The sequence below is a fragment of the Macrobrachium nipponense genome, chromosome 9 (assembly GCF_015104395.2).
Source record: "Macrobrachium nipponense isolate FS-2020 chromosome 9, ASM1510439v2, whole genome shotgun sequence".
Lineage (NCBI taxonomy): Eukaryota > Metazoa > Arthropoda > Malacostraca > Decapoda > Palaemonidae > Macrobrachium > Macrobrachium nipponense.
The window spans coordinates 77,368,430-77,385,033 of NC_061110.1; the positions used below are offsets into that span (position 1 = coordinate 77,368,430).

General features: G+C 49.2%; 1 protein-coding gene across 1 annotated transcript in view; it reads right to left on the reverse strand.

The window, feature by feature from the left end:
- Positions 1 to 14,883, reverse strand: part of LOC135218667 (GTPase-activating protein and VPS9 domain-containing protein 1-like) — a 387,415-nt gene extending 372,532 nt beyond the window's left edge. Inside the window, exons 1-2 of the mRNA XM_064255113.1 lie at positions 14,811 to 14,883; positions 14,583 to 14,699 (exon numbers count right to left, since the gene is read on the reverse strand). Of these exons, the coding sequence (XP_064111183.1) occupies positions 14,583 to 14,687 (105 nt within the window). The 5' untranslated portion in view covers positions 14,688 to 14,699; positions 14,811 to 14,883. The remainder of the gene's footprint in view (positions 1 to 14,582; positions 14,700 to 14,810) is intronic.
- Between the last annotated feature and the right edge of the window lie 1,721 nt (positions 14,884 to 16,604).

Here is a 16,604-nt window from a genome sequence, read left to right on the forward strand (position 1 = left end):
GCCAGTCACACTCTATTCCTCATCCATTCTTACGGTCACACCAGGAATCGATGCTGTTCAGCCTGCGAGGGTCTGGGTTAACTACACAACATGTTGAGCAACCACCACGGTTCCCAAGGAAAAAGATCCAAGGAACTGTGGGCAATATCCTGAAGGTAGAAGGAGGTGCATGCGGTCCGGTTGGACCAGGCGCCTGCCTTCATTACTGCGCCACGGAGAAGTTCTTGCGGAACGCGAGAGAATGATGAAGAGGCGTCCACACTCATCCTGGGTGTCGAGTTTCTTCAGACAGCTCCGTCGCACCTTCACAGGACAAAGCAGCATAGCCTTCGTATCGGTAGGCGGTGAAGTCCATTAGGGAGGGTATTGTGAAGGACTCGAACCAATCGTCAGTTACCGAAGGGTTCTGAGTCTTCGCTACGAAGATCGGTACGAAATCGAGCGTCACAAATCCCCATCCCTTTGTGCTTGACTTCTCAAGAGAAGTCATGCAGTTACCTAAGACGAAAAGAAGGGAATAGTCGTATGACCTATCCCTCTTCTCGACTTTGGTTATGTACAGTACTCATACTGACAAGCTATTAAGACCGAAGTAATGATTGCTCTGGAACAACCGAACTAAGTCCACAGCATAGTTTCGTAACTGACTCGGGCGCTCTGACAGCTGCCGACTGACTGGTTCGGAATCAGTAGAGGCAAGTTGTCCAAGCATCCGGGTAAGTCACGTGACCTTCGCCCTTTACAAAGAGTTATGCTGAGAGACCAAACAAATAAAATATTTGTTAGTCACCGATGCCGGACGGCGCGGCGATGATTCTCTTAATGCATAAGCTCAAAAGGCGAAAGTCAATTGCCTTCAAAAGACCGAGGTCCCTGATGGCAAGAAAATCTCATAGACGTTGAATCTCAGCTTAAGGAGAAACAACACTATGTGACGTTGAAGACGAAGGTAGGCAATGAATGCAACCTACGTCTTCCAGCTGAATCGAGAGAAAAGGAATCTCAAGATTCTAAACCTGTGCTTACAAATGACTGAAAACGCTAACCGCCATTTCATTGCTGTCCGTTGTGCAATGAAACGCGGGGCGTTCTTCAGTAATGAAAAACAAAACAGGGGAGAGCCGCTTGAAGAACTGCTTTCTCATGGGCTGAACGTTTGGAAGTAGAGCTGGCAGGTGTGGGAGTAGGCGATGTCTTTCAATACATCTGCTAATCCGGGGTGAACAATGAACAATTGTACACCTACCGAATACAAGATATTTTGAGGACAAACTCAGATTCCGCAAAAATCATTCGCATTATCGGGATACGATGCAGCAAGAGACTATTACAGAATTCTGTTACCGTGCGGTAAACAAAGAAAGATGAGAGTCGAATAGATATCTCTGTTTAAAATTCTCGCAATACCGAAGACGATGAATACTAGCGTTTCACAGCAGTAGATGGTCATTCATGTATGCGAGAATCCCCGTTAATCAGAGACTTAAGTCCGTGATTGTTTGGGCAGAGATACGGTTATTATTCAATCAAAGCAGGTGAGAAAGACATAAACAACCGTCTATCTCAAAGCGGCAGCTGATACTGAAATGCCTCTGGCAATTCAATACGCAGTAGCTGTCGCTTGACTCGTCATCCTGAGTTGCCAAGTAACCCTTTCCAGAAGGAATGCGTTCGGCTAGAACCACCGAGCATAAAAAGATATGCTCGAGCAATTATATTTAAGCGAAACGAATTTCGGTAAATATAAAAGCTTAAATGGTGTTGTTGTGACAACACCATAAGTATATAAAATTGAAACTGGAAACTCCTGGGAGGTTGCAGGCAACCCAGGTTGCAGTTCATTAGAATACTTTTCGTCTAAGTCGCAATCCGTAGAATAACCAGGATATGCGCCTACCCCTCGACCATTCACTGCTTAGCAGAATCATGTCGCGAGGTTAATATACGTAGTATATTTGTAGGATTCTGAACAACGATCTCCATCCTAAATTCTTTCCTTCAAGAAAACAAAATAAGGATTGGAGATCGACCAACCTTCGTTCTCTATTAAAGAAAGAGTGAAGGAGAAGTCTTCCTCGAAGGAAAGCTTCAATGGTGAACAGAATACTAAGACGATAGTTCCAGCCAAACTGGATATTCCCATCCGTTCTTCTCTATTCCAGGTTGGTCGCCTACTGTGAGATAGTCTTCTTTCAGCAGCAGTCTTCTTCCTAATGCTAGAAATTACAGGAATTCGAGCATAGGCGAGGTTCCCGATTATCGTGTAACATATCGGGGATTCTCGTCTCGCTCACTTTGGACCGTGGTCTCGCCTAAGTGTTTGGAGATCGTAAGAAACTCTAACACTCTGATGCGCTAGAAATTCCGTAGAATTCTAAGCAGTCTGCGAAACCCCCACCGAATTCGTCAAACGATATCGGCTGGTGGTCCTCTCGATTCCCGTAGAAATCGAGAATGGGGCAGGATCCCTCCTCAACGACCGGGGCTTACGTCAGGTAGAACCGAAGGTCCCCCCTGGTAGCGGCAGTCCCCAACGTGGGATCCTACGAGAAAATCTCTGTAGGATCCCTTCCCCTTTCCCTCGTGCCGTAAGGAGAGAGGGAAGGGGGAGGAATTGGATACTCGCTCGCCTTCCCAGTGGAACTAGCAGTTGGAGAAGAGTAGGAGCAGTCCATCGCCTTGCGGCGATGGCCTCTCAGAGTCTGGGAAAACGTATCGTCAGGAGAAAACGTTTTTCCCGAGGAGGGTTACGAACTTTCACTGTAGGTAAGGGTCTGCCGCCCACTGTGAACGTCGTCTGGGTGGGGCTGATCGACACCTGACAGGAGAGAGCCGATACCGTCCTCCGACTCATTCCAGTCCTCGTCAGGTCGAAACCTCTCAGGAGGACCGAAGGAGTATTTAAATACGGTGTCCGAAGACACGTAGAAACGCCGCTGTCGCAGTAGAGGAGGTGGAAGTAGCTTGATCGACCGGCCAGAACTGAGAGAGCCTTCTTGTCCGGAGACGAGAGACTCTGGTTCAAGACAGAATCGGCAAGCTCCGATCGCGGCATACCCACCGTCGGTTTGGGTTCCCTCTCGGGCCCCAAAACGACTCGAGCAGAGACATGGGCTCTGCTGGTGGGAGCGGCGATCCTTCCCCCCGGTCGTTGTGCTGACGAATCAGTGCAATAACCTGGGTAAAGTTACTCTGAATCTCGGAAGTTACAGCGTCTTGAGGAGTAGGACCGTCCAGGTCCCTCCAACAAAAGCAGCTCCCAGGACCCTCCTCCTTCGAAGAAGGACCAGCAACAGATCCCTGACCGGTTCCACCTCCAATCACTTGCGCGTACGTCCTGGTTGGTCCTAAGACCAACCTGGCACGTGCGGCGTCGTGACGGGATCGTGAGCGGCGCATCTCTCACGATCACTCCTATATACCTCGGCTCTTCCTGGCGTATGCCGAGGAAGTTGAAGGTATCGGAGAGACAGAACTGACCCCGCTACCCCCCCCCTCTCTCCCCCTGACGGTCGCCTCCAATCACTTGCGCGTACGTCCTGGTTGGTCCTAAGACCATACGTGGCATGTGCGGCGTCGTGACGGGATCGTGAGCGGCGCACCGCTCACGATCACTCCTAGCTACCTCGCTCTTCCCGGTGTAGCCCGAGGAAGTTGAAGGTAGTGGGAGAGACAGACCTGACGCTCCCCCCCCCGCTCGCTGGCAGGACCAGCGTAACGTGGGGGGCTGCAGCCGATCACCAACCCGCGGTGGGGATCGATCTGCAGGCCTGGCCGTGCCGCTCACCTGTGGCAAGCGGCTCGACTGAGCACGTCGACCCTCCCCGGTCCCGTGCGTCAGACGAGCTGCTGCTGGTCACCGTATCCGCCCGGTCCCCTGTGGGGAGCGGCGGTCAAAGGTGACCTGCAGAGCTCGCTTTCGCCGTGAGACCGGTGAGCGTCCTCAGCGGCACGTCAAACCGCTGGTACCAGCCGAGGATGGTACCGTCGGTCGAGGGGGACTGGTGGGGTACCTCCTTCCCAGCCTCAACCCGTGGCCGGTCAGAGACCGTCACGTCACCCGAGGTACCGTCTGTCGCTGCGAGAGCGGCCGCTGGCCTGGCGAGATCACCTGAGCGGCTCTCGACAGTCCTTCTGCTCCGTGCCTCGGTCATGACGCTGAGCGAACTCAGACGTCTTAACTTTGGCTGCACGGTCACCCGAAGGAGATCGTACACTCGGAACTTCTCGCGGACGAGAAACCGAGCCGGTACCTGGCTTAGCAGCAGAGCTGCCAAGACCAGGCGAGGGTGTACCAGCGGGTAGCCAGCACACCCTTGGTCCCCGTCTTCTTCTTCTTCTCAGAAGGGGAGACGGGCCCCGTTCCCGAAGGAACAGGAGGACCAGCAGAAGAACCCCCCCGTCACACCGGAATGTGACGAGCCCTTCGAAGTTCCCGAAGGAGTCTTCTTAGGGGGAATAACAAAACCCGGTTACCAGCTGGTCGCTGCGAGAGCGGCCGCTGGCCCTGGCGAGAGTCACTGAGGCGGTTTCCTCCCGCCAGCCTTCTGCTCCGTGCCGTGGTCTTGGCGCCGAGCGAACTCTGGCGCCGAAACTTTGGCTGCACGGTCTCCCGAGGGAGAGCGTACACTCGGGATCTCCCACGAACGAGAGACCGAGCCGGAACCTGGCGTAGCGCATCGCCGCTAGCACCAGGCGAGGAAGTACCAGAGCTAACCGATACTCCTCTGGTCCCCGTCTATCTCTTCCTTACGGAAGGGGAGACGGGCCCCGCTCCCGAAGGAGCAGGAGGACCAGCAGAAGGACCCCCCGTCCCACCGAGGTGGGACGGGCCCTTAGAAGTTCCCGAAGGAGACTTCTTAGGGGGGGGAGGCAGCCTTCTTCTTCTTCGGCTTATGGGCCTTAGAAGTCGAAGGGGAAGAGGCAGCAACAGACGAAGATGACACCTTCCTCTTCTTCGTCAGCTCACGCAGGACAGTCGTCAGGTCCTCCATCCAGGCCGAGTCGGGCCTATTGCCGAAGCAACACGGCCCGACTGCACCTGTCCGGAAGGACCTGGGACTGGGGAAGACACCCATGGGCAGGACCAAGCATGACAGGCGCAGGAACCAGGAGCGACAGGAACAGCAACCAGCTAGGAGCGGCAGGAACAGCGGCAGCGGTAAACACAGAAGGGACAGCCAAGCCAGTAGCGGGAACCACATCAGCGACAGGTACGGCAGGCCCAGCCATCGCCTCGTAGAATCATCGGCAGCCAGCGTGGTACTGGCGGCCGGTCCAGGGGCGAGCTGCTGGAACAGCGGAAGTCTGGGGCAGGCAACACGAAGAAAAAACACAGGCGGCGGCGGCATACCCCTCCTCGGTACGGCGGCGACGGCCCTAGAAGCGGCAGACGGCGTCACCGACCACAGCATGGGGAGTGTAGAACCAGCGGGGGGAAGCAGCACATAAGCGCGGCCGTGAAGGTTGTAGTGGAGACCACTCCAAGGTCACCGCCCCAGACCTCGCTAGACTCGCAGCAGATCGTGGATGCCTAGGCACGCCCTGCAGCCGCAGTGGTCCATACCTGTCCAAGGTCGTCTCCCACGGCTGTAGCACCTGCGGTAGCACAGACAGATTAGTAAGAGGGGTTCCCTCACGCACGGGGGGGGAGACATGCCCCACCCCGAACGGAAGGAAGACCCCAAAAACAAAAATACGAGGAAGCTGAGCGGGGGGGCAGGAAAGACGAAGAATCGGATACCAAGGGGAGTCGCGGGAGAGCTTTCCGACGACTTCCTGGCAGACCTTCGCTTCCCCTACCCCCGCACAGCAGTGAAAAGTAATATGAAAATGAAACAGAATACTGCACTTGCGATTCACTTCATAGAACTTAAAGAGGGAAAAATCAATTCCCGGTAAGAGCAGAAACTTGATCCATAATAATATGATGCTATCATAAATATATATGAAAATGAACAATACTGCACTTGCTATTTTCACTTTCACAGCAATAAATCGTAAGGATTAATTCCCGGGTAAGAGCGGAAATTGATCCAAAATTAAATTTGATGCAATTAATAAATGAAAATGAAAAGAAAACTGCATTGCGAATCCACTTTCATTGCATTCTATTCATACAAAATAAGAGGCTCTTGCCGAGCGCAATCAAGCTCTCGGCAACGAACGCACAGGGCAAAAATATAATGAAAAAGAGTACTTACATCTTTCAATTACACACTTTCGCCCAAAATACATGACTCGGCGCAAGTGCGCCCGCCCTCGGCACCGAGACATAATTCAAGGGTTCAATTCATGAAAAGAGCGGAAATAGCCGTCTCTACGGCGATTGCTCCATGTTGATTCATAATTAAGTAATGAAAATGAAAACAGTGTACTTACAGTTTCATTTTCAAGTCAAACCAAACCATTAGTAGAAAATGATATTGTAATGATACAATTAAGTTTGTTCATACTTACCTGGCAGATATATATATAGCTGTATTTTTCCGAATCCGACAGAAATTTAAACACTTACGACACACGCAGTGGGAGTCAGGTGGTTAGTACCCATTCCCGCCCGCTGGGAGGCGGTTATCAGGAATCATTCCCATTTTCTATTCATAATTTTTTATTTCCACTGTCTCCTGAGGGGAGGTGGGTGGGTACTTGATTATATATATCTGCCAGGTAAGTATGAACAAACTTAATTGTATCATTACAATATCATTTTGTTCATGAAACTTACCTGTCGATATATATATGCTGGAATCCCACCTTTGGTGGTGGGAGTAGACAGAATAGAAGATTTTAGGAAACATATATATGCAGATAATTGATATCTTGATTCCTTACCTGTTAGCATAGCTGACTTCTTGAGGTTACTGCGACCCCCGCGTAAGTCTGCTTGTGCTACTAGAGTTGCCAGCGAGGTAGAGACCTATATATGCTGGTGCACTCCAGATGATCTGTCAACAGGGGCGAGACCACGACGTGACTAGACCATAGACCATACAATGAGGGCAACGAAGTAAAAAACCAAACCACCTGGCGTAGCCTACCAAAAGTATCCCACATAGACTAAGCTAATGGAAGGGAGATCCGCCGCAGGCGGTCAACCCCACAACCATAACACAAGTTAAAAACTCCCCTAAACCATTAAAGGATAGGATGAGCGCTACCTCCTGCCCCCAAAACAGTGTCTGCAGCGACGTATGGTCCGAGCGAGTTAACAATTTTCGTATGTTGCTTTCACCTCCCGCAGGTAGTGTGAAGCGAACACCGAATTGCTTCGCCAATAAGTGGCGCTCAAAATGTCTTTGATTGCCATATTCTTGTGAAAAGCCACCGAAGTAGCAATAGCCCTCAACTCGTGGGCTTTCACTTTCAGAAGCTCCATGTCACTTTCACCACACTTTTCATGGGCTTCCTTAACGTACTTCTTAAGAAGAACGCCAGTGCATTCTTCGACATCGGAAGATCTGGTTTTTTCACAGAGCACCACAAGTTCTCCGAAGAACCTCTGCATGCTCTAGTTCTCTGCAAATAAAACTTGAGAACCCTGACAGGACACAGGACTCTCTCAGCTTCAGGTCCCACTAGCTCCGACAACCCCTTGATCTCGAACGTTCTCGGCCAAGGGTTGGAAGGGTTCTCGTTCTTTGCCAAGAACGTAGGACTTAAGGAACAAACTGCACTATGATCCTTGAACCCAATAGCTTGCTTATGACTTGAATTTCGCTAACCCTCTTCGCCGTCGCCAGAGCGGTTAGGAAAATAGTTCTTCTTTAGTAAGATTCCTAAGCGAGGCTAAATGGAGCGGTTCAAATTGACTCGACATGAGGAACTTCAGTACCACGTCTAAGTTCCACGATGGTACCTTAGGTTGGAGAACTTTCACAGTCTCAAATGATCTAATGAGATCATGAATGTCTTTTATCATTCGCTAAGTCGAGTCCTCTATGTCTGAAGACCACAGAAAGCACGCTTCTGTAGCCTTTAATCGTGGGAACGGCTAGTTTCGCTTCTTTCCTAAGATGAAGAAGGAAATCTGCTATCTGGCTCACAGAGGTTGAGTGGAGGAAATGCCCTTCCTTCTGCACCAACTTCTAAAGACAGCCCACTTTGATTGGTAAAGCTGCGACTGAGGAGGGCCTCCTTGCGTTGGCAATCGCCGTTGCCACAGGTCTTGAAAAAAACCCCTCGCTCTGGCCAACTTCTTGATAGTCTGAACGCAGTCAGACTCAGAGCGGGAGGTTTTTGTGGTACCTCTCGAAGTGGGGCTGTCTGAGTAGATCTTTCCTTAGGGGCAGAGTCCTCGGAAAGTCTATTAGGAAGGACATCAACCTCCGTGAACCAGTCGGCCGCTGGCCAGAAGGGGGGGCGATGAGGGTCATTCTCGCTCCTTCTGATGCAGCGAACTTCCTCATTACTTCCCCGAGTATTTTGAATGGGGGAAAAGCGTAAACGTCTAGTCCCGACCAATTCCACAGTAGGGCGTCTACTGCCACGCTCCGGGTCCAGAACTGGGGAGCAATACAGCGGAAGTCTCTTCGTTCGGAATGCGAAAACGTCCACATGAGGGACGTCCCCACAGCTTCCATAGCGCCTGGCATACTTCCTGATGAAGGGTCCATTCCGTCGGCAGAAGCTGTCCTTGCCGACTGAGAAGGTCCGCTCGCACGTTTTCCAACGCCTGACACAAACCTTGTCAGAATCGTGAGCTTTTGTTTTGCGCCTTCGCCCACATCAGGATATTCCTCGCGATGACGAACAGAGAATGAGAGTGAGTTCCCCCCTGTTTCCTGAGGTATGCCAAGGCTGTGGTGTTGTCCGAGTTTATCTGAACCACTTTGCTGGAGACTTCCTCCTCGAAGAACCTCAGAGCGAGGTAAACCGCTGAGAGTTCTTTTAGATTGATGTGCCAGGACACCTGTTCCCTCTCCAGGTGCCTGACACTTCTCTCCCTCCCAGTGTTGCTCCCCAACCGGTGGAGGACGCGTCGGAGAACAACACTAGGTCGAGGGTTCCGAAGCTTGAGCGAAAGACCTTCCGCAAGCTTCTTTGGACCAACCACCATTTGAGGTGCTTTTTCACTTCTTCCGTCAAAAGCAAGACCTCTTCTAGATCCTGTTTGCGTGACCAATTGCTTGAGAGGAAGAACTGAAGTGGTGGCGGAGGTGCAACCTTCCAGAGAAACAAACTTCTCCAGTGAGGAAATGGTCCCCAGCAGACTCATCCATTCCCTACCGAGCATGTTTCCTTCCCCAGAAAGGCCGACACTTTGTCCAAGCATTGAAGTTGTCCCGGGACCCCCTGGACGGAAACGCCCGAAAAGCCCATGAGTCCTCTGAATCCCCAGATAGACTAAGGATTGAGAAGGAGTCAGATGCGACTTCTCGAGATTCACCCGAAGTCCCAGGGACTTCGCTAACGACAGAGTCGTGTGCAGGTCCTTCAGACACCTGTCTGGCGATGAGGCTCGAATAAGCCAGTCGTCTAGGTAGAGAGAGATCCTTATATCTGCAAGATGAGCCAACCTCGCAACGTTCTTCATAAGAACGGTGAACACCATCGGCGCCGTGCTGAGACCGAAGCAGAGTGCCCTGAATTGGAAAATCTTCCCTTTCAGGACAAACCGCATGGTATTTTTCCTTGAACGGGGATGGATGGGGACGTGAAAGGTATGCGTCCTGAAGGTCTAACGAGACCATCCAATCCCCCGGTCTTAAAGCTGCAAGCACGGATTGAGGTGTCTCCATCTTGAACTTCTGCTTGGTAACGAAGCGATTCAGACTGCTGACATCCAGAACGGGCGCCACCCCCTGACTGCTTCGGCACTAGGAACAGACGGTTGTAGAAGAACCGGAGAACTCCGTCGAAGACTTGTTCCACTGCCTGCTTCTCGATCATTTGATCTAATAGATCGTGAAGCACTGTCTGTTTTTCTCCCTGATACGACGGAGACAAATCCTTTGGTGTCGAAGACAGCGGGGGTAACGACAGGAAAGGAATTCTGTACCCCTTCTTGACGATGTCCAGGAGACCAAGCGTCGGCACCTCTCTCTTCCCAAGCTTCCGCGAAATGTAGAAGTCTGGCTCCTACCGGTGTCTGAAGGACTTCCCTCTCACTTCTTGCTCTTGGAAGGACGGAGTCTTGCCTCTGAAAGAGCCTCTTCCTCGAGGGGCTGGCTTCGAGGAAGAAGCGGGTCGAAAGGGCTTCGACTTCTTCACAAAGCAGAGGACCCAGAAGGCCGAACGAAGTAGCAGGCTTAATAGAAGACTGAGCCAGAAGGTCTTGAGTTGCTTTCTCCTGGAGACTGGCTGCTATGTCCTTTACCATAGACTGGGGAAGAAGAGATGTTCTGAGAAAGGCGCGAAAAAGAGATCCGCTTTTTGCGCTGGTGAGACCGACTTTGCAGTGAAATTGCAAAAAAGTGCTCTTTTCTTAAGCAGTCCCGTGCTGAAATGAGCAGCCAATTCCTCAGAACCATCCCTGACGGCCTTGTCCATGCAAGACAATACACTGGACAGCTCCCCCAGAGTGATGGAATCAGAAACTCCTGGACCTGGCATCCAATACCCCCACCTCAGGCCAGTCAAGAAAATTAAAGACCTCTAGTGTCCTGAAGAGGCCTTTAAGGTGAAAGTCTAACTCGCTATGTGTCCACGAGACCATTCGAGGAAGACAAAAAAAGATCTTCTGGTGGCGTCTACAATGCTACCAAAGTCTCCTTGAGCTGAGGCTGGAAGCTTAACTCCGACGTTTTCTCCCGTCTCATACCACATACCAGCTTTGCCACCAAGTCTTGAAGGTGGTAAAGCGAAAGAAGTCTTGCCTGAAGCTTTCCTCTTTTCATCCAATCATGGACCTTTCTAAAAGCTTGCCTTCGTAGAAAGCGACTTCTTCATCCTCACAAAGCCCGAGATCTTAGCAGCTTTGGAAGACGAAAAAACTGAGAGGGAGGAGTACGGTGGAGCTTCAGGTTGGAAGGTGTCTGCAAAGACTGACTGAAGTAAACGAGTCAAAACCTTGTAGTCCGTCGAAACTGGAGCCAACTGCTGTTCTTCGTCCCTTTCGACGAAAGCGTCACTAACTCCTCTTCAGACACTGGAGAAGTTGGAGGAAGTAAAGAAGAGTCCCGAGCTTTCTCAAAAGAGAAAGAACGGCGAACAGGAAGAGTTCCCGCCTCCGCCTGCTTGCTTGGAAGTGGAAAACTGACGTCCGTATGCGCGCGTTTTGCGTCCGAAGCCAATCTACTGGCGCCGACAGAAGCGCGCTCAAACTCCACAGGTGTACACCTGGCGTCCACTTGTGCGCGCTGAGTGTCCACAGGTGCGCGCCGAGCGTCCACTGATGCTCGCCGAGCGTCCACTGATGCGCGCCGAGCGTCCACTGGTGCGCGCCGAGCGTCCACTGGTGCGCGCCGAGCGTCCACTAACCCTCGCTGAGCGTCCACTGGCGCTCGCGAAACTTGCACCGAGTCACGTTCGGCGTCCACTAAAGCGCGTTTGACTTTCGCAGAAGCGCGTTCTGCATCTAAGGAAACTCGCTTCTTATCCACAAGTTTCGAATCAGCGGAAACAACCGCTTCACGAGAGCGAGAAACGAATTTCTCGCCTCCTCTAGAAAGTTGCTGGGGAGCAGGACTAACTCTAGAGGGAGACTCAAACGGAGAGAGAGACGAGCGAGGAGAGGGAGAGGGAGAACGCCTCGACCTCTTCACAGGAAGGTTGTCATCCTTACGGCGACGTGGAGCAGTCTTTCTCGAAGGAAAAACATCTCGAAGTTGCTGCTGAAGAGACTGAAGAATCTTGCTTGTAGGTGAAGCCTCCTTTTCTGGGGAGGGGCTGATCCTGTGAGCAGGAGAGCGGCGAGGGGGACGCCTTCTTGCTACTCCAGGAACCGCCGCTTCACGCACCTTAGAGCGACTGCGGCGCTCGAAAGAAACATCTAGGGAAGACTCCGCCTCCGACGAATCCTTACGCTTCTCTGCGGAGGAAAAGCAGCAAACGCACTATCAGGCGCAGGGCGAGCAAAGTTCCGGAGAACAACTTGGACGTGAAGCGTCCCGAACGCGAGCCGTCCCTTTTCAGCGGACGTGATGCGGTATGAGAGCTCCACCCCTTGCGCGGGGAGTAAGCTTCAGAAGAAGAAAAGCACTCCTTGAGAAGACGTGCACGCGCACGCTCCTTGGCAGTCTGGGTATGTACGTCAGAAGCTGCCGAAGGCACGCCAGATCGGTGGGGGGGGGGGGGTGGGGGTTCCTCGTAACCCTCCTTCGACTTTCGACATGCTCTCTCCCCGTAATCTGGGAGTCAAGCAGAGGTCTAGGTCTAGAGGCGAAATGAGGCCGATCTGACGCACCCTCCACTACACAAGGGGCACTTTCACTGCACTTTTCTTCACTTTTGCTCTCCAGAGCTAACACTTTTGATTCTAAGTTACGAATCGATTCAAGAATTAGCGATAACGTATTACCTTCTACCGACACTGTATCAGGGGCCGGAGGCAAAACACTACATGGGGTAGGAGCATAATCTACAGAAGGAGGGTTAGCAGGAGAATAATTTAAATCTTGCCTACCTGAAACACTCCTGGAGGAAGACCTCCTTAACCTATCTCGTTCAAGTTTCTTCAGATAGGTTTCATACGCCTTCCATTCCGACTCTGTTAGTCTTACACACTCCTTACAACGACTTTCAAACGTACATTCATTCCCCCTGCACCCTTTACAAACAGAATGTGGGTCTACTGAAGCTTTCAGTAGCCTACCTCTACATTCAGCCATCGAACAAAATCTAGCGCTAGTAGAACTAGACCCTGACATCTTGATCAAAGAAAATTCAATACCAAAATCAATTCAAACCAAAGTCAACGTGTGCCAAGCCACCGATCCAATTCAGATAACAAAGAAAAAACCAAAAGGGATACTCAAGTAGCTAGTAAGTTTGTTTTCCAAAATCTGGACGGAGGTGCTGCGTTAACCAGGTCCAGTTTCAGACGGCGACAGAAAAATTATGAATAGAAAATGGGAATGATTCCTGATACCCGCCTCCCAGCGGCGGGAATTGGGTACTAACCACCTGACTCCCACTGCGTGTGTCGTAAGTGTTTAAATTTCTGTCGGATTCGGAAAAATACAGCTATATATATATCTGACAGGTAAGTTTCATGAACAAAACACAATATAAACAAAGCATACGACGATGAAGCGGGCAGAGAGCGATGACGAACAGGTCCTTCCCACCCGCGGCCGAAAGCAAAAGTGATTCTTCACCTCTCGGGCGCGTGGGCGCGCGCACGATCGGACAAGCAGTTAACTACCGTTCTCCCCTTGTTCGAAGCTTACGACCGTCCCAGCTGCCGCTAGTTACCTTCCTATTGTTAAAGGACCGAGGGTTTGTATTACGTATCGGAACAATTGGTGATTTACAGTGTCATAATGGCACTTATGGCACTGATAAAAGGTTATCGGCGACATATGCACCCTTATGACACCGATAACCAGAACTCGTCCGGTTATGGTGCTATAAATTGCCAATTTTATGGTGCTACCTGTAAACCAATTATTCGGGAACTACCTGTAAACCAATTATTCACAGGAAATTCACGTACTCGCAGTATTTTTTTATGAGAAATATCTACAAATTCCTTTTTTTTTTTATTAATTTCATCATAAAATGCACTTTTTGTGATAAAACTATTTAAAAAACCAGGTACAAGAATTTTGAGTGGGTTTTTCTTAAGTTTTGCCTAACAAAATAGGCAGTTTTAAGCATTTTTATAGAGGTTCCAACTATTCGTGGGTTCTAGATATTCGTATGGGGTCTGGTATGCATCCCTCGCAAATACGGGAGGAACACTGCAATCATAACAAATAGTATATGGTCTCACCCTTAATATCAAAGGGCGTGAGGATGTCATAAGGGTCTAAGTTCCGCCCTCCCGCCGACCCAGAGACACACACTCTGGGCGAGTTTGAATATTAACATCAAAAAGGGTTTAAATATTAATAAGTATATTCAATAAATACAAAAATAATAAAAGAAAACATCCCACCGGGAAAATGAGATTAACGAGTCAAGCAAGACCTCACGAAAACACGACTGCATCGGAAAATGGCAGAAAGCAAAAGTGGAATGTTTACATCCAGGCAGGTGGGTCTAACCACCCACCGACTGGACAGTAGTTACTGCCTAACCACCTCGTTCAAGAATTTTAACAGCCATGTTCCAGCTTCACCGTAAAGCAATTGTATATCGTGTAGGAACAACATTAGGTTTAAAAGACTCTTGGTTCTCCCAAGAGGCCTAAAAAGGCATGTAACTCTCTAAGACCCTCAGCCTCCACAACACCTAAAAGAAAGTCGCGTTAGATTGTATTCTTTACACTCATGTCACAGTGTCACCTACAAAAACAAATGATCCTCAACCTTAAAGATAATGATGACTGGATTTCTGGATATCGGCGCTGATCCCCACTTGACAACGGGCAATTTTTGGTTATCGTCACGTCATCAGAAAAATGTCTCCAAGTAAATTTAAAGCTAGCTTAAATACCCCAACGTTTATCTTACATAAATCCAATACAAAGAACATACCCTTTCATTAAGCACTCGAATTTGCTGTCTCTCAGCTTCCAAGAATAATCTTTCTTGTTTCAAAAGATGAGCTATTTCCCCAATGTCTGTTTGTAAACTTCCCATGTTGGCAAAATTCTGAAACAGAAATAATAATCACATATAGAACTTATGCATATTTTATCAAATTTATCCAAAACAATGCACATGAAAATGTTAAAACATTAATGAACAAACACCATGACTTGCCTTTATCTGAAATATAGTGAAGCAGCTCTAGTACTTTTCATTATCTTGATACTGAGTAAGATCAAGTTACCTGTAAAAAATAATGAAGTTAATAAAAAATGTTATTGTTATAATACAATTAAGTTTGTTTCATACTACCTGGCAGATATATATATAGCTGTATTCTCCGAAGTCCGACAGAATTTCAAAATTCGCGGCACACGCAGTGGGCGGCCAGGTGGTGGTACCCATTCCCGCCGCTGGGAGGCGGATATCAGGAACTATTCCCATTTTCTATTCATATTTTATCAGTGCCACTGTCTCCTGAGGGGTGGTGGGTGGGCACTTTAATTATATATATCTGCCAGGTAAGTATGAACAAACTTAATTGTATTATAACAATAACATTTTGTTCATGAAAACTTACCTGACAGATATATATATAGCTGAATCCCACCTCGGATGGTGGGAAGAGACAGAATGGATTTTTTGGATTTTTTTGGGAAACTAAATTAAGTTGATGATATACATCTTGGTTCCTCACCTGTTAGCATAGCCGACTTCGTGATTACTGTCACTAAAGTCTGCTTCTGCGTTACTAGAGTTGCCAGCGAGGTAGAGACCTGTAATGCTGGTGCGCTCTAGATGATCTGTCAACGGGGGCGTGACCACAATGTGACTAGACCATATGACCATACTTCTGAGGGCAACGAAGCTAAAACCACCACCTGACCTAACCTATAAAGTTAGTTTCCATAACTTCTAGGCTAAAGAAAAGGAACGCGCCTCAAGCGAACCAACCCTTCAAAGTTAAAAGCACACCTATCCCTTTTCTATAGGATAGGATTCGTGTTGCTTTGCTGCCCCCACCCCCCAATATATCTACGGATATGTATGGTCCTAGCGACTTACAGATCTCAAATGTCGTCTTCACATCCCGTCGGGAGTGTGAAGCGAACACAGAGTTGCTTCGCTAAAGCGTGGCACTCAGGATGTTACTGAGTGTCATGCTCTGTTGAAATGCTTCCGAAAGGCCGCGCCCTCACCTCTTGAGCATTATATTAAGAAAAAATCTCAAATCTTTATGCAAACATAATGAATGGAGACTTCTTAAAAGAACTCCTTGACTATAATGCCAGGGTGTTCTTGGACATGAACCAGTCTGGTCTTTTACGGAACACCGCAGATTGTCCGTTGACCTCGACTTACTATAGTTTTTATTAAGATAAAACTTGAGAGACCCGACAGGGCACAGGACTCTCTAATGCCTTTGCCCAATAATTTTGTGCCATACCCTTGGTCTCCAAAACCTTCGGGTCAAGGGTTAGAACAGGTTTTCGTTCTTATCAAGAACGGAAGGCTTAGAGGACAGACCGCATTATGTCCATTTAAAGCTAAAACCTCTGATGATAGCTAAAAGCTCACTAACCCTCTTTGCCGTGGCTAGAGCGGTTAGAATGTTAGCCTTTCTGGTCACGTGTATTAAGTTCGCAGAAAGGATAGGTTACGAAATGCTTTTGGCATCAGAAACTCAGACTAGTCTAAGTTCCATGCCGGAACCTGCGATCCAGAGAATTTCAAGATCTCCCCAGACCTCAAAGATCGTGAAGCTTTGTTGTTTGACAGAACCGAATCTCTGAGCCTAGAGGCCGTCAACAACCTATTTGCATATTCTACAATAGTTAGGACTTCTATCTTATCTCGTACTTCATACGGAAAGATAGAACCATAAAGAAATTCACAGAGGTCGAGTTGGAGGAACAGTCATTTCCCTTCACTATCCAGAAACGGCCCGCTCCGATTGAACACTGAAAT